Below are 23,883 nucleotides of genomic sequence, written 5' to 3' on the forward strand. Positions count from 1 at the left end.
TATATATATATATATATATATATATATATATATATATATATATATATATATATATATATATATATATATATATATTCTGTAAATGTAAATATATGAATGTGTATGTACAGCATATACAGCACTATTGTACATGCTATCATACTGTATGAGTAGACTCGTGTGAGGTATAGGTACAGTAGGTTATTATGATCACAGTGTGGAGCAGTTGTGATGTTCTTGAGGACATTTTCTCCGACCGGACGTCTTCGAATTCGTATTGAATACCCCTGAAGTAGGGGATATATTGATTGATTGATTGAAAACTTTATTTAACAGATTGCAGAATGGGTATACACAGTACAGTACGGCTCAATACACCCAATTCATAATGAATGAACGAATGAATGAATGATTGATTGATTGATTGAAAAGTTTATTAACAGATTGCAGAATGGGTACAATACAGTACAGCTCAATACATACAATTGTTAAGGGGATGCAGACCAGAGAAAGACTTTCGTCTTGTTTACATCAGGGTCCCCCATTTTCAATTCATCAGTGATTCGCACACACAGACACACGCGCGCACACACACACACACGCGCGCGCACACACACACACACACACGCACACGCGCGCACACACACACGCACACACACGCGCGCGCACACACACACACACGCGCGCACACACACACGCACACACACACACACACACGCACACACACGCACACACACACACACACACAGCACACACACACACACACACGCACACAGAGAGAGAGATATGAAAGGCCAAAGGTGTAGGGTGTGATACACAGTCCTTTGTCTGATTGCAAGGAGCACCATTGAGGCTGCAGCAAGCAGACCAGCTGTCAACAATATGTCAGAGCCCCCCCCCCTCCCCCTCCGAGGGGAGTTATTGGCCAGAGAGCACTATTCATTATTCCAATCCTCCGCTCACCCTGGAGGGAGGAGGCCATAAACCACGGGGTCGTGGCCAAACCACAGCCCCCTCTGGTATAGTAGTATTGCATTTTATGTTTACAACGTGTTCTTCTGTGGAGTTCTTCTGTCCACAATTATTACATGTGTGCCGAAGGAAAGAAGGATCAAATAATAAAAAATAAATAAAAAAAACATCCTGGTCTATAGATAGTCTCAGTAATGATGCAGAATTACACCATTTCCTTCTTTCCATAATAAGAATAATTATCTTCTTCATTGGATTGTCCTCCCTCCCATGATACTACCCCCCCTCCCCGCACAGAGGCGCCGTGTGCGCAGAACAAAAGAAGCACATCTGCCGTCTCGTCATAATAATAATAATAATAATAATAATAATAATAATATAATAATTATTATTATTATTATTATTATTATTATTATTATTATTATTATTATTATTATTATTATTATTATTATTATTATTATTATTATTATTATTATTATTATTATTATTATTATTATTATTATAATAATAATAATAATAATAATAATAATAATAATAATAATAATAATAATAATAATAATAATAATAATAATAATAATAATAATAATAATAATAATAATAATAATAATAATAATAATAATAATAATAATAATAATAATAATAATAATAATAATAATAATAAGCATTTCCCGCAGCTGATTCACGGATGATGATAATAATAATAATAATAATGACGGGCGGAATCCTCCTCCATCGCGTTCACTATAGGCGTGGTTTTGGACAGAGACGCTCCCGCTGGGGGGGGGTCTCTCCTCTCCCCCGCCCCCCCCCCCCCCCCCCCCTCGCACACCGGCCTGTCTGTCATCACCGCGAGTCCGCGACCACTGCTCTTTTCCAGCCAGGGGCTTAATAATAATAATAATAATAATAATGATGACTATTAAGATTGTATAGTTCTGTTCTCTCTCCAATGCGCGTCGTTGTGTGCTGTGCGTCCAATGCGCGTCTTTGTGTGTCTAGTCTAGTCGCGCGCGTCGGTCGGACTGGATGCCCAGAGAGACAACAAGCGGCGCACGACATTTTAGTACGATAATACGATAATACGATAATACGATAATAATAACAATACTAATAAACAAGGGTGAATATAAAGAGGGCAGCAGGGTGGAGCTGGGAGCAGCAGCTATATAGGGGCGCGCCGAGGATAATAATAATACTACTACTAATAATAACGCCTGGTGGTTCACATTCTGGATTATTATTATTGTTATTATTCGTGAGGATGGAATATGCAACAACAACAACGAACCACAGGATCTCGCTGCGCGCCTTCACCGCCGCCGCCGCGTCGCTCCTCGTCCTCCTGGCGGTGCGGCGGGACGCGGTGGACGGCAGGAGGGTGCGCCAGCCGCGCTGCCCCTCGGCGTGTACCTGCACCAAGGAGAACGCGCTGTGCGAGAGCGCGGGTTCGATCCCTCGCAGCTTTCCCTCCGATGTCATATCGCTGTAAGTGTCGCCTCACCGCCGCCGCCGCACCGCGGTGCGTGTTTTCTTCTCTGACTGACGAGGGGGGGATTCTATTTGGGGGGTCGTTGAATCGGATCGCAGCCTATGTTGTTGTTATTATTATTATTATCATCCATGTTTTTCTATTTTGCATTGTTATTATTCTAACACTTATATGGCGCTGTCTTGTTGTGACTGTGTGTATGTGTATATATCTCACATAAAGCAGGTTATATGTATGTATGTATATCTCACATAAAGCAGGTTATATGTATGTATGTATATCTCACATAAAGCAGGTTATATATATGTATATATCTCACATAAAGCAGGTTATATGTATGTGTATATATCTCACATAAAGCAGGTTATATATATGTATGTATATCTCACATAAAGCAGGTTATATGTATGTGTATATATCTCACATAAAGCAGGTTATATATATGTATGTATATCTCACATAAAGCAGGTTATATGTATGTATGTATATCTCACATAAAGCAGGTTATATATATGTATATATCTCACATAAAGCAGGTTATATGATGTATGTATATATCTCACATAAAGCAGGTTATATATATGTATGTATATCTCACATAAAGCAGGTTATATATATGTATGTATATCTCACATAAAGCAGGTTATATGTATGTATGTATGTATGTATGTATGTATGTATGTATGTATGTATGTATGTATGTATATAGCTCACATAAAGCAGGTTATATGTATGTATGTATATCTCACATAAAGCAGGTTATATGTATGTATGTATATCTCACATAAAGCAGGTTATATGTATGTATGTATGTATGTATGTATGTATGTATGTATGTATATGTATGTATGTATGTATGTATGTATGTATGTATGTATGTATGTATGTATGTATGTATGTATGTATGTATGTATGTATGTATGTATATAGCTCACATAAAGCAGGTTATATGTATGTATGTATATCTCACATAAAGCAGGTTATATACGTATGTATGTATATCTCACATAAAGCAGGTTATATGTATGTATGTATATCTCACATAAAGCAGGTTATATGTATGTATGTATATCTCACATAAAGCAGGTTATATGTATGTATATCTCACATAAAGCAGGTTATATGTATGTATGTATGTATATCTCACATAAAGCAGGTTATATGTATGTATATCTCACATAAAGCAGGTTATATGTATGTATGTAACTATGTATGTATATCTCACATAAAGCAGGTATGTATGTATGTATGTATGTATGTATGTATGTATGTATATCTCACATAAAGCAGGTTATATGTATGTATGTATGTATAGCTCACATAAAGCAGGTTATATGTATGTATGTATATCTCACATAAAGCAGGTTATATGTATGTATGTATATCTCACATAAAGCAGGTATGTATGTATGTATGTATGTATGTATATCTCACATAAAGCAGGTTATATGTATGTATGTATGTATAGCTCACATAAAGCAGGTTATATATATGTATGTATATCTCACATAAAGCAGGTATGTATGTATGTATGTATATCTCACATAAAGCAGGTTATATGTATGTATATCTCACATAAAGCAGGTATGTATGTATGTATGTATGTATGTATGTATGTATGTATGTATGTATGTATGTATGTATGTATGTATGTATGTATGTATGTATGTATGTATATCTCACATAAAGCAGGTTATATGTATGTATGTATATCTCACATAAAGCAGGTATGTATGTATGTATGTATGTATGTATGTATGTATGTATGTATGTATGTATGTATGTATGTATGTATAGCTCACATAAAGCAGGTTATATGTATGTATGTATAGCTCACATAAAGCAGGCTATAATGTATGTATATCTCACATAAAGCAGGCTATATGTATGTATGTATAGCTCACATAAAGCAGGCTATAATGTATGTATATCTCACATAAAGCAGGTTTTATTTGTGTGTGTAGTATATCTCACATAAAGCAGGTTATATGTATGTATGTATATCTCACATAAAGCAGGTTATATGTATGTATGTATATCTCACATAAAGCAGGTTATATGTATGTATGTATATATCACATAAAGCAGGTTATATGTATGTATGTATATCTCACATAAAGCAGGTTATATGATGTATGTATATAGCTCACATAAAGCAGGTTATATGTATGTATGTATATAGCTCACATAAAGCAGGTTATATGATGTATGTATATATCTCACATAAAGCAGGTTATATGATGTATGTATATAGCTCACATAAAGCAGGTTATATATATGTATGTATATCTCACATAAAGCAGGCTATATGATGTATGTATATAGCTCACATAAAGCAGGTTATATGATGTATGTATATAGCTCACATAAAGCAGGTTATATGATGTATGTATATAGCTCACATAAAGCAGGTTATATGATGTATGTATATAGCTCACATAAAGCAGGTTATATGATGTATGTATATAGCTCACATAAAGCAGGTTATATGATGTATGTATATAGCTCACATAAAGCAGGTTATATATATGTATGTATATAGCTCACATAAAGCAGGTTATATGCTATATGTATATAGCTCACATAAAGCAGGTTATATGATGTATGTATATAGCTCACATAAAGCAGGTTATATGCTATATGTATATAGCTCACATAAAGCAGGTTATATGTATGTATGTATATAGCTCACATAAAGCAGGTTATATATATGTATGTATATATCTCACATAAAGCAGGCTATATGATGTATGTATATAGCTCGTTATATGTATCTATGTATGTATATCTCACATAAAGCAGGTTATATGATGTATGTATATAGCTCACATAAAGCAGGTTATATGCTATATGTATATAGCTCACATAAAGCAGGTTATATGTATGTATGTATATAGCTCACATAAAGCAGGTTATATATATGTATGTATATATCTCACATAAAGCAGGTTATATGATGTATGTATATAGCTCACATAAAGCAGGTTATATGCTATATGTATATAGCTCACATAAAGCAGGTTATATGTATGTATGTATATCTCACATAAAGCAGGTTATATGTATGTATGTATATCTCACATAAAGCAGGTTATATGTATGTATGTATATCTCACATAAAGCAGGTTATATGTATGTATGTATATCTCACATAAAGCAGGTTGTATGTATGTATGTATATCTCACATAAAGCAGGTTATATGTATGTCTGTATATCTCACATAAAGCAGGTTATATGTATGTATGTATATCTCACATAAAGCAGGTTATATGCTATATGTATATAGCTCACATAAAGCAGGTTATATGTATGTATGTATATCTCACATAAAGCAGGTTATATGTATGTATGTATATCTCACATAAAGCAGGTTGTATGTATGTATGTATATCTCACATAAAGCAGGTTATATGTATGTATGTATATCTCACATAAAGCAGGTTATATGTATGTATGTATATAGCTCACATAAAGCAGGTTATATGATGTATGTATATAGCTCACATGAAGCAGGTTATATGTATGTATGTATATAGCTCACATAAAGCAGGTTATATGTATGTATGTATATATCTCACATAAAGCAGGTTATATGATGTATGTATATATCTCACATAAAGCAGGTTATATGATGTATGTATATAGCTCACATAAAGCAGGTTATATGATGTATGTATATAGCTCACATAAAGCAGGTTTATGTATATCTCACATAAAGCAGGTTATATGTATGTATGTATATAGCTCACATAAAGCAGGTTATATGATGTATGTATATAGCTCACATAAAGCAGGTTTATGTATATCTCACATAAAGCAGGTTATATGTATGTATGTATATAGCTCACATAAAGCAGGCTATATGATGTATGTATATAGCTCACATAAAGCAGGCTATATGATGTATGTATATAGCTCACATAAAGCAGGTTATATGTATGTATGTATATAGCTCACATAAAGCAGGCTATATGATGTATGTATATAGCTCACATAAAGCAGGTTATATGTATGTATGTATATAGCTCACATAATCAACAACCGAGCCAGGGGATGGACATGGAAACGACTATTTCTTTAAGACAGTAGCCTCCTCCTGATTATAACGACTATTTCTTTAAGACAGTAGCCTCCTCCTGATTATAACGACTATTTCTTTAAGACAGTAGCCCCTCCTCCTGATATAACAACACGTCTCGTGTGGTTTCCCCTCACAGATCGTTCGTGAAGTCTGGATTCAGTGAGATACCGAAGGAGAGCTTCATACACACGCCCGCGCTGCATCTCCTGTGAGATCCTCTCTCTCTCTCTCTCTCTCTCTCTCTCTCTCTCTCTCTCTCTCTCTCTCTCTCTCTCTCTCTCTCTCTCTCTCTCTCTCTCTTGTAACACCGTCAGGCCCTCTGTGAGGAGGTCGATCATCATCATCATCATCGCCATGTTTTAAGTGGGACAAAGATACCCCCCCCCCGTTCATTGATGCTTCGAATGATAATCTCTCAGTTTTTGGCTCTTGATGTTTGCACGATCGCAAGGTGTTAGATGATGATTAAACCGTTTAATATATATATATATATATATATATATATATATATATATATATATATATATATATATATATATATATTATTATATACCATAAAATGGGGACACAGTCTGTTTGGACGTGGAAATTATCCTACATGATTACACAAGGTTTGATAAGAACATAACATTTTTTATATATATAATTATATCCTCATTCTTGGTCTATACAATTCTGCTTTTTACCACATGGCAGTTATGTTCCTATGTGTGCTGTGCAAGCATATTATTTATTTATTATTTATTTATGTCGGCACAGAGTTTATCTTGGGGGGGGGGGGGGATCCCTCTTTGAAAGGGGGAATCCCCCTCACTCCTGTCCCATGGGGAGGCGTGTTCATGGCTCCATCCACCCCCCTTCAACACAAACACGTCTGTCTCAGTCACGGATACAATATGACCACATACTGGGGAGTATTGTCCCTTCCTCTTTATATGTTTAGATTAGATTCGATTCAAATGTATCGTCAGCGAGCTATACAACGAAAAAGAGGTTTGGCATCCAACCAGAGTGCAAATGGAATATACAATGTACATCTGATTAAACTGCAGGGCATACAACAATATATAAAATAGTACTACTGAGTAATAGTGCTAATCAGATTTATGTACCGTATAGAGTTGTAGTATTAATATGTACAGTGATACAGGTATAAAGACACTAGGGTAGTAAGTCATACTGGTCAGCAGCATAACTAGTAAGAGTAGGTAAGAGATATGTACAGATATGGATATAGTATCTACAGATATGTAAAAAGGATTATATGCAGGCATGTACAGACAGATGTGAATATTTATATATATATATATATATATATATATATATATATATATATATATATATATATATATATATATATATATATATATATATATATATATATATATATATATATATATATATATATATATATATATACACAGTATATACAGCATTATATATTGAGTTGGTTGGGAATTGCAAGAAGGGAGAATGCCTCATCTTAATTTTGGGATTTGAATTTTGTATTATGTGTGTCTGTGCACAATTTGGCCACATCAATATGGAAAATGAGCCTTTTCTAACTTTCCTATGAATGAATCAATCAATCAATCAAAATATAGGCATATTCTATTCAAATGTTTACAAATATTACCAACACACATAAACCAGAAATACAGCAAATACAACTAATATATATATATATTTACCCGTTGTCTAGTGTTAGTCCTTATGTCAAGACCTTGGTCAGTCAACTACTTAAAACATGTTTTTCCATTATTATTATTATTATTATTATTATTATTATTATTATTATTATTATTATTATTATTATTTATTATTATTATTATTATTATTATTATTATTATTATTATTATTATATATTTTTAAACTTTTTTGTGTTGGGGCTATTTGTTTACATTTGGATTACGGATGGGTTTTAAAGCAACGAATAGTCTGAATAGGGAGGAAGGGTTAAGTAATTTCTGTTTAACAGCTGCTTTGCACTAGGGAGTAAGACAGCTGTGGATATATTATCCTGTTTTGTGCAACTGATTTGCTTTAAGTGGTATTTGTTTGTTAAAATAAGTGGTCTACATGTTAAAGTAATAGCTCTACATTCCAACAGTCATTACTGATATAATACATGGAATGTAGAGCTATTATTTTAAGTGTTATTTTACTGTCTGGTCAGTAACATGGGTCTCTCAGTTCCTCCGCTCTGCAGTAAACACAAAATACATTTCCTGGTATCCCTTCCCACTTTATCCAATCAGCAGAGAGAACTGGTCTGACAAAAATAAGAAATAAAAACTAGTTTTGATTAAATATGTGCTTGAAACAAGTAAAATAATCTGCCAGTGCAATAACCAAATCTGGCTCAGCAAGATTTCTTGAAATAAGTAAAAGATATCTAGGGTTCTCTCTCCTGATTGGATAAAGTGGAATGTATTTTGTGTTTACTGCAGAGCGGAGGGACTGAGAGACCCATGTTACTGACCAGACACTCTGTATCAGTGATGGCTGTCAGACCCATGTTACTGACCAGACACTCTGTATCAGTGATGGCTGTCAGACCCATGTTACTGACCAGACACTCTGTATCAGTGATGGCTGTCAGACCCATGTTACTGACCAGACACTCTGTATCAGTGATGGCTGTCAGACCCATGTTACTGACCAGACACTCTGTATCAGTGATGGCTGTCAGACCCATGTTACTGACCAGACACGCTGTATCAGTGATGGCTGTCAGACCCATGTTACTGACCAGACACTCTATATCAGTGATGGCTGTCAGACCCATGTTACTGACCAGACACTCTGTATCAGTGATGGCTGTCAGACCCATGTTACTGACCAGACACTCTGTATCAGTGATGGCTGTCAGACCCATGTTACTGACCAGACACTCTGTATCAGTGATGGCTGTCAGACCCATGTTACTGACCAGACACTCTGTATCAGTGATGGCTGTCGGAATGTAGAGCTACTTAACACTTAACACTTAACTTATTTAAACAAAATAAATACCACGTACAGCCGCTTTAAATTGCGGTTTTGATTTCTCACCTGAGCAGGTGAACTTCAACCTTTAACCCTTTTCACTGCCACACTACAGAAGGTTAACCCTTCACTATCACACTACCGACGGTTATAAACTATAATAACCTTCTGTGTATTGTCAACCGTTTGGTAGTGAGTGCGGCAGTGAAAGGGTTAAACTTCACTGTCTTGGGCGGCTGGGTGGCGCAGTGGTCTAAGCGCTCGTCACCAACGTGTGAGACACCGGTTATCGAATCCGGCTGTCAGCGGTGCCTCCGGCTTACGCCGGCCGTCATACTGACTCAATGGGCAGAGTTAGCGGGAGGGGAGTCGACGGGTGGTAGTCTGGTCGTTGTGGACAGCGACTCCTACAGGCCGGTCAGGGCGCCTGCACAGCGAGGACAGGAGATGGCGAGGGTCAGTGTGAGCCTCCCACACGTTACACCTCGCCAATGAGAGTCCGCGCTGGCAGGTGAAAAGAAGTGGCTGGCTGGATGTATCGGAGGGGACATGCGATAGATTCTTCAACCCTCCCTACGACCGACCAGTGGGGGACACCTGCGAGCAACGATCAAGACAGGGGAGGGGGGGATTGGCACGACTAAAAAAAAAAATTGGGATGGGAGAAAAACAGAAAAAGTGGATATAAAAATAAAAAGATTCACTGTCGTCTCTTCAGTCTTTTCACAGCCAACGCGTTCGAGGCGATCAATGAAGATGCGTTCCTCGGTCTTCCTCACCTGGAGTACCTGTGAGTCAACGTCATAACATCCTTTCACTTGTTTAAAACTGCTCCTTCCTCTCACTTTGAGATGACCTGCTCATGTTTTGACTAATCATCATGTTTTGACCATTCATCGTTATCATCACAGTTCATTGACGCAGTGATACATAATTATGTGTTATGTGTGTACTGTTGTAGTTATTGTGGTTGTTACTATTATGTTTCTCTTAGTTTGTTTTGTGTAGTTCTTCTTTGTCTTGTCCGTTTGTCTGATTGATGTCGTCTGAACCGTCTGTGAAATATCTTGTTGTAAATGTTATGATTATTTTGTACCCTGGGGCCTCCTTGAAAACGAGACGGTTCATCTCAAGGGGTTAATAAAGAATTTATATCTCAACCCTGACATCTGCTTGTCAAGACAATCTTAATCTATGCACTATATTATATTTATAATATCTTTATATTGAGAATGATATTGTTTACACTGTTTTCTCGTATTTTCATATTCAGAGTTAATTACATACCTTTATATTTTCTCATATTTTTATATTCAGCTATACAATTTGTTTGCCTATATTTATGTCTTTCTACTATTACCCTGCCCGTACCTGTACCCCCCCTCCCCCCTCCCCCATGCTGCTATGATGCCTGAATATCCCCAAGGGGATCAATAAAGGAATAATCTTATCTCATCTCTTTTTCAGATTCATTGAAAACAACCAGATCAAGTCAATATCACCACATGCTTTCCGGGGACTGAAAACATTAGTGCATTTGTAAGTATTCTGATTAATATCTAATATGCCTGTTATGCAAATAATATAGATACTTTAGAATAGGATATCTCAACAGGGGCGGTGCCACATTCCCCCCCCCCCCCAGGGGGCGTTCAGAGAGTGTTGGTACCGCCCCCCCCCAAGGGGCGTTCAGAGTGTTGGTACCACCCCCCAGGGGGGGCCTTCAGAGAGTGTTGGTACCACCCCCCAGGGGCGTTCAGAGAGTGTTGGTACCACCCCCCAGGGGGCGCTAGAGAGTGTTGGTACCACCCCCCAGGGGGCGTTCAGAGAGTGTTGGTACCACCCCCCAGGGGGCCTTCAGAGAGTGTTGGTACCACCCCCCAGGGGGCGCTCAGAGAGTGTTGGTACCACCCCCAGGGGGCCTTCAGAGAGTGTTGGTACCACCCCCCAGGGGGCCTTCAGAGAGTGTTGGTACCACCCCCCAGGGGGCGCTAGAGAGTGTTGGTACCACCCCCCAGGGGGCCTTCAGAGAGTGTTGGTACCACCCCCCAGGGGGCCTTCAGAGAGTGTTGGTACCACCCCCAGGGGGCGTTCAGAGAGTGTTGGTACCACCCCCAGGGGGCGTTCAGAGAGTGTTGGTACCCCCCCCCAGGGGGCCTTCAGAGAGTGTTGGTACCACCCCCCAGGGGGCCTTCAGAGAGTGTTGGTACCACCCCCCAGGGGGCCTTCAGAGAGTGTTGGTACCACCCCCCAGGGGGCGCTCAGAGAGTGTTGGTACCACCCCCCAGGGGTCCTTCAGAGAGTGTTGGTACCACCCCCCAGGGGGCCTTCAGAGAGTGTTGGTACCACCCCCCAGGGGGAGCTCAGAGAGTGTTGGTACCACCCCCCAGGGGGCGCTCAGAGAGTGTTGGTACCACCCCCCCAGGGGGCGCTGAGAGAGTGTTGGTACCACCCCCCAGGGGGCCTTCAGAGAGTGTTGGTACCACCCCCCAGGGGGCCTTCAGAGAGTGTTGGTACCACCCCCCAGGGGGCCCCTTCAGAGAGTGTTGGTACCACCCCCCAGGGGGCCTTCAGAGAGTGTTGGTACCACCCCCCAGGGGGCCTTCAGAGAGTGTTGGTACCACCCCCCAGGGGGCGCTGAGAGAGTGTTGGTACCACCCCCCAGGGGGCCTTCAGAGAGTGTTGGTACCACCCCCCAGGGGGCCTTCAGAGAGTGTTGGTACCACCCCCCAGGGGGCGCTCTGAGAGTGTTGGTACCACCCCCCAGGGGGCGCTCAGAGAGTGTTGGTACCACCCCCCAGGGGGCGCTCAGAGTGTTGGTACCACCCCCAGGGGGGGCCTTCAGAGAGTGTTGGTACCACCCCCCAGGGGGCGCTCAGAGTGTTGGTACCACCCCCCCAGGGGGCCTTCAGAGAGTGTTGGTACCACCCCCCAGGGGGCCTTCAGGGAGTGTTGGTACCACCCCCCAGGGAGCCTTCAGAGAGTGTTGGTACCACCCCCAGGGGGCCTTCAGAGAGTGTTGGTACCACCCCCCAGGGGGCGCTCAGAGAGTGTTGGTACCACCCCCCAGGGGGCGCTCAGAGAGTGTTGGTACCACCCCCCAGGGGGCCTTCAGAGAGTGTTGGTACCACCCCCCAGGGGGCCTTCAGAGAGTGTTGGTACCACCCCCCAGGGGGTGTCCAGAGAGTGTTGGTACCACCCCCCAGGGGGCCTTCAGAGAGTGTTGGTACCACCCCCCAGGGGGCGCTAGAGAGTGTTGGTACCCACCCCCAGGGGGCGCTCAGAGAGTGTTGGTACCACCCCCCAGGGGGCCTTCAGAGAGTGTTGGTACCACCCCCCAGGGGGCGCTAGAGAGTGTTGGTACCACCCCCAGGGGGCCTTCAGAGAGTGTTGGTACCACCCCCAGGGGGCCTTCAGAGAGTTGGGGTGTTATGGAACATGACGTCAGATAGGGGGGGGGGGGGGCGTTATGGAACATATAGGGGGGGGGGGGGGGGGGGTGTTATGGAACATGACGTCAGATAGGGGGGGGGCGTTATGGAACATATAGGGGGGGGGGTGTTATGGAACATGACGTCAGATAGGGGGGGGGCGTTATGGAACATATAGGGGGGGGGTGTTATGGAACATGACGTCAGATAGGGGGGGGGCGTTATGGAACATATAGGGGGGGGGGGTGTTATGGAACATGACGTCAGATAGGGGAGGGGGTGTTGACCCAAAAAAAGATTGAGGACCACTGCTTTAGATGAACGGGATATTTTTGTCAAATAATTTGCTGAATATCATTGCTGATTTTAAATAAGAACGACGCCATCTCAAGTTGTCTCAGAGAGAGAGCGGGAGAGAAAGAGTGCAATGGAGAGATTATGCAATGATTTTATTTTGTATTTTTTCCTACATACATCCTCAAAAATATGTCCAGTCAGCAATGTTTCCTGTTGAGCAGGTGCAGTGGAACTTTGTTCACGCTGGCCAAGGCAAGCCGTTACCACGCAATACTTACTGCTAAACAGGCCTTTCCCTTAAAGGAACACGCCAACAACACTATGGGGAAATGTGACAAGAAGATAGATGCCAATTTCCTCTCTGTGCGCTCAGTAGAAAGCTATCCGGCTGCAAGCTAGCCTAGCTTAGCACAAGTTAATGGAAGCGGATAAGGATCAGCTAGCCTAGTAGTTGTACCATCTCTCCGGAGGTTTTGAGCGGTGGTGGAAGAAGCACACAGTTCCTTTACTTAAGTAAAAGTAGAAATACCCAGATAAATTAGTACTCTGGTCAAAGTGAAAGTCCTCCGTTCAAATTCTACTTTGCTATTGAATGTACTTAAGTATCTAAAGTAAAAGTATGCATTCTACATAAAGTTTGTGTATTCCAGGGCTTGGGAGTGTTCAACCCTTGATCCATTGACCTCTATAGGTTGTGTTAAAGTGGTATGTGGTCCAGTTATGCTGCTCTGATTAAAGGTGATGTTAAAGTTGTATGTGGTCCAGTTATGCTGCTCTGATTATAGGTTGTGTTAAAGTGGTGTGTAGTCCAGTTATGCTGCTCTGATTATAGGTTGTGTTAAAGTGGTATGTGGTCCAGTTATGCTGCTCTGATTAAAGGTGATGTTAAAGTTGTATGTGGTCCAGTTATGCTGCTCTGATTATAGGTTGTGTTAAAGTGGTATGTGGTCCAGTTATGCTGCTCTGATTAAAGGTTATATTAAAGTGGTATGTGGTCCAGTTATGCTGCTCTGATTAAAGGTTATATTAAAGTGGTATGTGGTCCAGTTATGCTGCTCTGATTAAAGGTTATATTAAAGTGGTATGTGGTCCAGTTATGCTGCGCTGATTAAAGGTTATATTAAAGTGGTGTGTGGTCCAGTTATGCTGCTCTGATTAAAGGTCATGTTAAAGTGGTATGTGGTCCAGTTATGCTGCTCTGATTAAAGGTTGTGTTAAAGTGGTATGTGGTCCAGTTATGCTGCTCTGATTAAAGGTTGTGTTAAAGTGGTATGTGGTCCAGTTATGCTGCTCTGATTAAAGGTTGTGTTAAAGTGGTATGTGGTCCAGTTATGCTGCTCTGATTAAAGGTTGTGTTAAAGTGGTATGTGGTCCAGTTATGCTGCTCTGATTACATCCTCTTGTAGTTGACATGCTTCAAATGTGAAAGTATATAATCTTCATACTTTTTTTGCTATGTTTTCTATGAAAAATCTTTTTCTTCAAAGTAACTAGTAACTGATGGGTTCAGATAAATGTAGTGGAGTAAAAAGTACAATATTTCCTTTGAAATGTAGTTGAGTAAAAGTATAAAGTTCCTAAAATGAAAATACTCACGTAAAGTACAAGTAGCTCTAAATTGTACTTAAGTACAGTACTTGAGTAAAAGTATTTAGTTACTTTACACCACTGGTTTTAAGCTAGGCTAAATGATTTGTTGTAGTTTGGGGCTCTAGTACATTTGTTCACATTTGTAAACACTGGAATAAAACAGACTTATATTCCGATTTACGACGGGTTGAGAAAGTTCCAAAACGTCTATAAAAAATGTCTTTTCACGTCCAAATGTCCTTTCGTTCAACAAAGAATGGTGTCGAAATAAAAATTGTTTGAGAACCGTAATCAAATTAAAGTAGCTAAACTGGTTTTAGGATTGAAACATTTTCAATGACAACCAACCCCTGCCTATAGTGAAACCCTTACTGTAGCTGAGCGGAGATCTTATTATAGCTGAGCAGGTCTATATTTCTACTTTACTGTAGCTGAGAAGGTCTTATTGTTGTAACTTAATAGGCCAGGTTACATGATTAGTGAGTTATATTTCATATTATGTTAATATCGATTATTGTTTACATTTGAAAGCAAGGTTGGAAGAGTGTTTGTTTATTAAAGCCAAGAGATACTATTATTTACATTAGTCGCCACATTAGTTGGTAGAAATACAAGTCCCAGAATGCCTTGCGCCTAGTAACCTAGTAAACAGCTGTGTCCATTTATAGTGATTAAGTTGCCGACTGGAGCGAGCGTTTTTTTGTGAATGAACTGATGACAAGAACTGCAATGTGACGTGCGCCGAAAGCTTCTATATAAAGGACATCGTATTGGAACCCGACGCTTGGACAATCTATTATTTTGGAAAGTAGTTATTCTACACTTATAGCTGAGCAGGTCTATATTTCTACTTTACTGTAGCTGTGAGAATACCTTATTGTGGCTGAGGAGACAGATCTAAAAATACCTCCTCCATTTCCTCAAACTTGCAATAAGCAATGTGCCGTACCTGGCTCCAGTCTCAATGTACCGTACCTGGCTCCAGTCTCAATGTACCGTACCTGGCTCCAGTCTCAATGTACCGTACCTGGCTCCAGTCTCAATGTACCGTACCTGGCTCCAGTCTCAATGTACCGTACCTGGCTCCAGTCTCAATGTACCGTACCTGGCTCCAGTGTCAATGTACCGTACCTGGCTCCAGTCTCCATGTACCGTACCTGGCTCCAGTCTCAATGTACCGTACCTGGCTCCAGTCTCAATGTACCGTACCTGGCTCCAGTCTCAATGTACCGTACCTGGCTCCAGTCTCAATGTACCGTACCTGGGCTCCAGTCTCAATGTACCGTACCTGGCTCCAGTCTCCATGTACCGTACCTGGCTCCAGTCTCAATGTACCGTACCTGGCTCCAGTCTCAATGTACCGTACCTGGCTCCAGTCTCAATGTACCGTACCTGGCTCCAGTCTCAATGTACCGTACCTGGCTCCAGTCTCAATGTACCGTACCTGGCTCCAGTCTCAATGTACCGTACCTGGCTCCAGTGTCAATGTACCGTACCTGGCTCCAGTCTCCATGTACCGTACCTGGCTCCAGTCTCAATGTACCGTACCTGGCTCCAGTCTCAATGTACCGTACCTGGCTCCAGTCTCAATGTACCGTACCTGGCTCCAGTCTCAATGTACCGTACCTGGCTCCAGTCTCAATGTACCGTACCTGGGCTCCAGTCTCAATGTACCGTACCTGGCTCCAGTCTCCATGTACCGTACCTGGCTCCAGTCTCAATGTACCGTACCTGGCTCCAGTCTCAATGTACCGTACCTGGCTCCAGTCTCAATGTACCGTACCTGGCTCCAGTCTCCATGTACCGTACCTGGCTCCAGTCTCAATGTACCATACCTGGCTCCAGTCTCCATGTACCGTACCTGGCTCCAGTCTCAATGTACCGTACCTGGCTCCAGTCTCCATGTACCGTACCTGGCTCCAGTCTCAATGTACCGTACCTGGCTCCAGTCTCAATGTACCGTACCTGGGCTCCAGTCTCAATGTACCGTACCTGGCTCCAGTCTCAATGTACCGTACCTGGCTCCAGTCTCAATGTACCGTACCTGGCTCCAGTCTCAATGTACCATACCTGGCTCCAGTCTCAATGTACCGTACCTGGCTCCAGTCTCAATGTACCGTACCTGGCTCCAGTCTCAATGTACCGTACCTGGGCTCCAGTCTCAATGTACCGTACCTGGCTCCAGTCTCAATGTACCGTACCTGGCTCCAGTCTCAATGTACCGTACCTGGCTCCAGTGTCAATGTACCGTACCTGGCTCCAGTCTCCATGTACCGTACCTGGCTCCAGTCTCAATGTACCGTACCTGGCTCCAGTCTCCATGTACCGTACCTGGCTCCAGTCTCCATGTACCGTACCTGGCTCCAGTGTCAATGTACCGTACCTGGGCTCCAGTCTCAATGTACCGTACCTGGCTCCAGTCTCCATGTACCGTACCTGGCTCCAGTCTCAATGTACCGTACCTGGCTCCAGTCTCAATGTACCGTACCTGGCTCCAGTCTCCATGTACCGTACCTGGCTCCAGTCTCAATGTGCCGTACCTGGCTCCAGTCTCAATGTACCGTACCTGGCTCCAGTCTCAATGTACCGTACCTGGCTCCAGTCTCAATGCACCGTACCTGGCTCCAGTCTCAATGTACCGTACCTGGCTCCAGTCTCAATGTACCGTACCTGGCTCCAGTCTCCATGTACCGTACCTGGCTCCAGTCTCAATGTACCGTACCTGGCTCCAGTCTCAATGTACCGTACCTGGCTCCAGTCTCCATGTACCGTACCTGGCTCCAGTCTCAATGTGCCGTACCTGGCTCCAGTCTCAATGTACCGTACCTGGCTCCAGTCTCAATGTACCGTACCTGGCTCCAGTCTCAATGCACCGTACCTGGCTCCAGTCTCAATGTACCGTACCTGGCTCCAGTCTCAATGTACCGTACCTGGCTCCAGTCTCCATGTACCGTACCTGGCTCCAGTCTCAATGTACCGTACCTGGCTCCAGTCTCAATGTACCGTACCTGGCTCCAGTCTCAATGTACCGTACCTGGCTCCAGTCTCAATGTGCCGTACCTGGCTCCAGTCTCAATGTACCGTACCTGGCTCCAGTCTCAATGTACCGTACCTGGCTCCAGTCTCAATGCACCGTACCTGGCTCCAGTCTCAATGTACCGTACCTGGCTCCAGTCTCAATGTACCGTACCTGGCTCCAGTCTCCATGTACCGTACCTGGCTCCAGTCTCAATGTACCGTACCTGGCTCCAGTCTCAATGTACCGTACCTGGCTCCAGTCTCAATGTACCGTACCTGGCTCCAGTCTCAATGTACCGTACCTGGCTCCAGTCTCAATGTACCGTACCTGGCTCCAGTCTCAATGTACCGTACCTGGCTCCAGTCTCCATGTACCGTACCTGGCTCCAGTCTCAATGTACCGTACCTGGCTCCAGTCTCAATGTACCGTACCTGGCTCCAGTCTCAATGTACCGTACCTGGCTCCAGTCTCAATGTACCGTACCTGGCTCCAGTCTCAATGTACCGTACCTGGCTCCAGTCTCCATGTACCGTACCTGGCTCCAGTCTCCATGTACCGTACCTGGCTCCAGTCTCCATGTACCGTACCTGGCTCCAGTCTCAATGTACCGTACCTGGCTCCAGTCTCCATGTACCGTACCTGGCTCCAGTCTCCATGTACCATACCTGGCTCCAGTCTCCAGGGTGGCAATACGCGCCTGAGCTCTTCAACACATTACATAACAACATCCAAGTTCAATTTGTCTGATGCCATGTGGCACGGCATTCGTTACCTTTTATCTTTTACGTTTTAGATGCTCAGCTAAGGCGTAATAAAATAAATAGTTTGGTTCCTGTTGGTTGTCAGTTAAGGCCATGGGTAGGTAGGGAATTTATTTTATTTAATTTTTTCCCACGGCGACTATGGATAGGAAATTTTTTTATTTAATAAAAATGTTCACAACAACATGGATGCTCTGCCAGCATGTTTAACACTTTCAGTGCCAACGACGAGATTTCTCGTTAGTTCATGCCAACCGTTGAGTGCCAGCCGACGAGAGATCTCGTTTTTAATCGTTGTTTTTTTTTATTATCGATTTCCATTCATTTTTCATCAATCTAGCCTCACGTTATCAGTGGGGATCTGTCTGAACTCAAACAGGGAAAATACCGCCCCCTATCGTCTCTCTGGATGGTACTGCACCCCATTGGATAGGATTAAATGAAACGCATGGGGAAAGAAAAGTCCTGCTTCCACATTTTACTTGTCAGGCATGTAATCCGAGCCTACTGGAGTCATCGCCCACCATCAGAACAGCGGAGATTGGGGGCGGTTAGGTGGCCGAGCGGAGATTGCGTTCGTCACCAGCCCCGGAGCTGTGAGCTCGATTCGCCTGTTCGAATCCAGCTCACAGCTCCGGGGTTGTCACCAGCTTGGCTGGCCGTCTGCACTGATACAATTGGCTGTATCAGAGGGTGGGAGAAGCTGGCGGGGTGGGTCCGGGTCGTTGTAAACAGCGACTCCTACAGTTCGGTCGGGGCGCCTGCTAAGCGCGGATTGGACGTGAGGGGGATAGTGTGGTCCTCCCACACGCTACGCCCTCTCAATGAGAATCCGCGCTGCCAGGTGAAAAGAAGCGGTGATTGGCTGGACGTGTGTCGGAGGAAGCACGTGGTAGCCTCCACTCTCCCAGGTGATCTGACTGTGGGGGGTAAGTGCGCAGCGACCAGGAAGGGACTGGGAATTGGCATATGACTAACATTGGGATGGGAGAAAATCGGAGGAAAATGGAGGGGGAAAAAGACCAAAAAAAAAAAAAAAAAAAGAACAGCGGAGATTATGTGTTTCCAGTACCCAGCATTGGATCAATAAACGCGATCGATATTTGGAATGGTGATCAGGAATTGGAATAATATTTTTGTAGAACATCTGATCTGAGGTAAGGAATCTATTTTACCAGTCTTGGGATAATCAGAGCTATTTTCACCTATATATCAGCGTGTGCCATATGTGTGTGTGCGTGTGTGTGTGCGATCAGGAAATAAGAGAATCGATTTTTCAGCCCGCTTCTATAGCGTGCATAAGTACACATATACTATCGATAATCTAGTGTTTTTTTTAAAAACGATTCATAAATAGGCCGAAAAATTACAACGTGTTTTGTGTATTCCAGTGTATTCCAGTAAAGGGCGTTTATCACAGAATCTTAATTTTTTTCTGAAACTTTTAAAAAACGAGCGTTTTTCAAAATGGTATAAAACGTTAATTAACCGATTAAAAAAACAATCCGTTTCGACAATGTTGACTGGAAACAAGTCATTGATAAGCGACGGCCATATTAGACACATAGCCATAATTTAAGATATCGTTTATGCGTTCGCAAATATGCTCTGTCATTGAATATAGCGGTGGCACGCAACGGGATTCCTAGGCACCTGGCATGGCTGGCACGGAAAGTGTTAATATCCATAATACTAAAGGTTAAAATACAAAGACACTGTACTACAAAAGTACAATGTACAAAGGTAGTAGTATTAAAAATGCCACCCCTAAATACTACTCACTAAATATCCTGATGTCGGAGAGCTGTGCAAATATTGTGAAATACTTGCTTTTTATATATTCTCATTATTGACATGGACTGCACTTTTTTTACTAAGATTTAACTAAACTGGGCGGCGCAGCGGACTAAGCGCTCATCACCAACGCAAGAGACACCGGTATCGAATCCGGCTGTCAGCGTTGCCTCCGGCTTGGGCCGGCCGTCATACTGACTCAATTGGCAGAGTCAGCGGGAGGGAAGCCGGCGAGGGTGGGTCCTGGTCGTTGTAAACAGCGACTCCTACAGTTCGGTCGGGGCGCCTGCACAGCGAGGGAAGGATCTAAGAGAGGTAGTGTGATCCTCCCACACGTTACACTCTCCCAGTGAGAGTCCGCGCTGCCAGGTGAAAAGAAGCGGTGGGCTGGCTACACATGTGTCGGAGGAAGCATGCAATAGTCTCCGCCCTCCCAGACCGACGGTAGGGGGTAGAGTGCGCAACGACCAGGAAGGGGATTGGGAATTGGCATAATGACCAAATCATGCACTGTAATGTCGAATCACGTTCCATTTGTATATACAATATGGTGAATAAAGTAAATTAATCCAATTCAATTCAATTCAATTCAATTCAATTCAATTCAATTTCAATTCAAATGGGCTTTATTGACATGGGAAACATACGTTTACATTGCCAAAGCCAAACAAAACAAAACAATCAAACATAAAGCAAAATAAATCAGTACATTACAGACGGAATTTCTTGTACAGTCTTTATGGTGGTTGCATTCCGCTGGATGTCCTTTTCTTGTCACAACAGCTCACAAATCTTGCTGCTGTGTTTGCACATTCTTGTATTTCTCCCAGTAGGTATGGGAGTTTTGAGTTATTGTCCATGTTTTCAAAGTCTCTTTGGGTGTTTGCAATTTGTGGGAAGTATATGTCTCTGATGTCTTGGTATAGGGGGCAGGTTGTTAAGAAGTGGAGCTCGGTTTCCACCTCTTCTTGTGTGCAGTGGGTGCATAGTCTGTCTTCTCTTGGGAGCCAGGTCTGCCTATGGCGGCCTTTCTCAATGGCTAGGCTGTGCTCGCTGAGTCTGTACCTAGTCAAGGATCTTCTTAGTTTTGGGTCAGTCACGGTGCTCAGGTATTCTGCCACTGTGTACGCTCTGTTTAGGGCCAAATAGCATTTCAATTTGCTCTGGTTTTGGGTTGTTTCTTTCCAATGTGTCAGATAGTTTTCTTTTTGTTTTCTTATAATTTGATTTAGTCCAGTGTGGTTTCTGTCTGGTGGTTCTGCTTGTGTTTGTGAGCAGAGTCCCAGAACCATCTGGCTGAGTGGGCATCTATCGAGGGTCTCTCTGTGGGTGAGGGCTATGTTGTGGAGTGTGTCTGGGTCGCTTTCTTTTAGGTGGTTGTGGAATTTTAATGCTCTTTTTTGAATTTTTATGATTAGTGGGTATCTTCCTAGTTCTGCTCTGCATGCATTATTTGGCGTTTTCCGTTGGGTGCGGAGAATGGATTTGCAAAATTCTGCATGCAGAGTCTCAATTGGGTGTTTGTCCCATTTGGTGAAGTCTTGGTTTGCAAGTGGGCCCCAGACTTCACAACCATATAGGGAAATCGGTTCTATGACGGAGTCTAATATTTTGAGCCAGATTTTGACTGGAATGTCTAATATGATGTTCCTTTTTATGGCATAAAAAGCCCTTCTTGCTTTGTCTCTCAGGTCGTTCACAGCTTGATTGAAGTTCCCTGTAGCACTGATGTTTAGGCCGAGATATGTGTAGTTTTTTGTGTGTTCTAGGGAAATTGTGTCTAGGAGGAATTTGTGTTTTTGTTGTTGTAGGCTGGGCCTTTTTTGGAATATCATAATTTTAGTTTTGTTTAGGTTTACTGTCAGTGCCCATGTCTGGGAGAATTTGTGCAGAAGGTCAAGGTGCTGTTGTAGCCCTTCTTTTGTTGGGGACAGCAGCACCAGGTCATCTGCAAACAGTAGGCATTTGACTTCTGTGTTTGCTAGGGGGATGCCAGGTGCTGCAGTTTGTTCCAATGTTTTTGCCAGTTCATTTATGTATATATTGAAAAGGGTTGGACTCAAACTGCACTAATCCTCTCCTCTCCTCTCCTCTCCTCTCCTCTCCTCTCCTCTCCTCTCCTCTCCTCTCCTCTCCTCTCCTCTCCTCTCCTCTCCTCTCCTCTCCTCTCCTCTCTCCTACTCTCCTCTCTCCCCTCCTCTCCTCTCTCCTCTCCTCTCCTCTCCTCTCCTCTCCTCTCTCTTCTCTCTCCTCTCTCCTCTCTCCTCTCTCCTCTCTCTTCTCTCTCCTCTCTCCTCCTCTCCTCTCCTCTCCTCTCCTCTCCTCTCCTCTCCTCTCCTCTCCTCTCCTCTCCTCTCCTCTCCTCTCCGCTCCTCTCCTCTCCTCTCCCCTCCTCTCCTCTCCTCTCCTCTCCTCTCCTCTCCTCTCTCCTACTCTCCTCTCTCCCCTCCTCTCCTCTCTCCTCTCCTCTCCTCTCCTCTCTCTTCTCTCTCCTCTCTCCTCTCTCCTCTCCTCTCCCCTCCTCTCCTCTCATCTCCTCTCCTCTCCTCTCCTCTCCTCTCCCTCTCCTCTCCTCTCCCCTCCTCTCCTCTCTCCTCTCCTCTCCTCTCCTCTCCTCTCTCTTCTCTCTCCTCTCCTCTCCCCTCCTCTCCTCTCCTCTCCTCTCCTCTCCTCTCCTCTCCTCTCCTCTCCTCTCCTCTCCTCTCCTCTCCTCTCCTCTCCTCTCCCTCTCCTCTCCTCTCCCCTCCTCTCCTCTCCTCTCCTCTCCTCTCCCTCTCCCCTCCTCCTCTCCTCTCCTCTCCTCTCCTCTCCTCTCCTCTCCTCTCCTCTCCTCTCCTCTCCTCTCTCCTCCTCTCCTCTCTCCGCCTCTCCTCTCTCCTCTCCTCTCCTCTCCTCTCCCTCTCCTCTCCCTCTCCTCTCCTCTCCTCTCCCTCTCCCTCTCCCCTCCTCCTCTCCCTCTCCCCTCCTCTCCTCTCCTCTCCTCTCCTCTCCTCTCCCTCTCCCTCTCCCCTCCTCTCCTCCCCTCTTCCTCTCCTCCCCTCCTCCTCCCCTCTCCCCTCCTCTCCTCCCCTCCTCCTCCTCTCCTCTCCTCTCCTCTCCTCTCCTCTCCTCTCCTCTCCTCTCCTCTCCTCTCCCCTCCTCTCCTCTCCTCTCCTCTCCTCTCCCTCTCCCTCTCCCCTCCTCTCCTCTCCTCTCCTCTCCCTCTCCCTCTCCCCTCCTCCTCTCCTCTCCTCTCCTCTCCCCTCCTCTCCTCTCCTCTCTCCTCTCCTCTCCTCTCCCTCTCCCTCTCCCTCTCTCCCCTCCTCTCCTCTCCAGGAGCCTGGCCTACAACAACCTGGAGACCCTCCCCAGAGACGTGTTCAAGGGCCTGGAGGCCTTAACCAAAGTGTAAGTCTCAGCTTCAGGTGGGAGTTATTTTCTTGGAAAGCGGCAGTGATGTCCCGCTGAGACATTAACTGAAGAGAATAATTACTTGCTTGTA

General features: G+C 43.6%; 1 protein-coding gene across 1 annotated transcript in view; it reads left to right on the top strand.

Moving 5' to 3' along the window:
* The first annotated feature begins 2,053 nt into the window (after positions 1 to 2,053).
* Positions 2,054 to 23,883, top strand: part of LOC311234413 (leucine-rich glioma-inactivated protein 1-like) — a 53,393-nt gene continuing 31,563 nt past the window's right edge. Inside the window, exons 1-5 of the mRNA XM_084321583.1 lie at positions 2,054 to 2,436; positions 6,659 to 6,730; positions 10,229 to 10,300; positions 10,978 to 11,049; positions 23,718 to 23,789. Of these exons, the coding sequence (XP_084177709.1) occupies positions 2,213 to 2,436; positions 6,659 to 6,730; positions 10,229 to 10,300; positions 10,978 to 11,049; positions 23,718 to 23,789 (512 nt within the window). The 5' untranslated portion in view covers positions 2,054 to 2,212. The remainder of the gene's footprint in view (positions 2,437 to 6,658; positions 6,731 to 10,228; positions 10,301 to 10,977; positions 11,050 to 23,717; positions 23,790 to 23,883) is intronic.

This window comes from Notolepis coatsorum (assembly GCF_963971535.1).
Source record: "Notolepis coatsorum genome assembly, chromosome: 9".
Lineage (NCBI taxonomy): Eukaryota > Metazoa > Chordata > Actinopteri > Aulopiformes > Paralepididae > Notolepis > Notolepis coatsorum.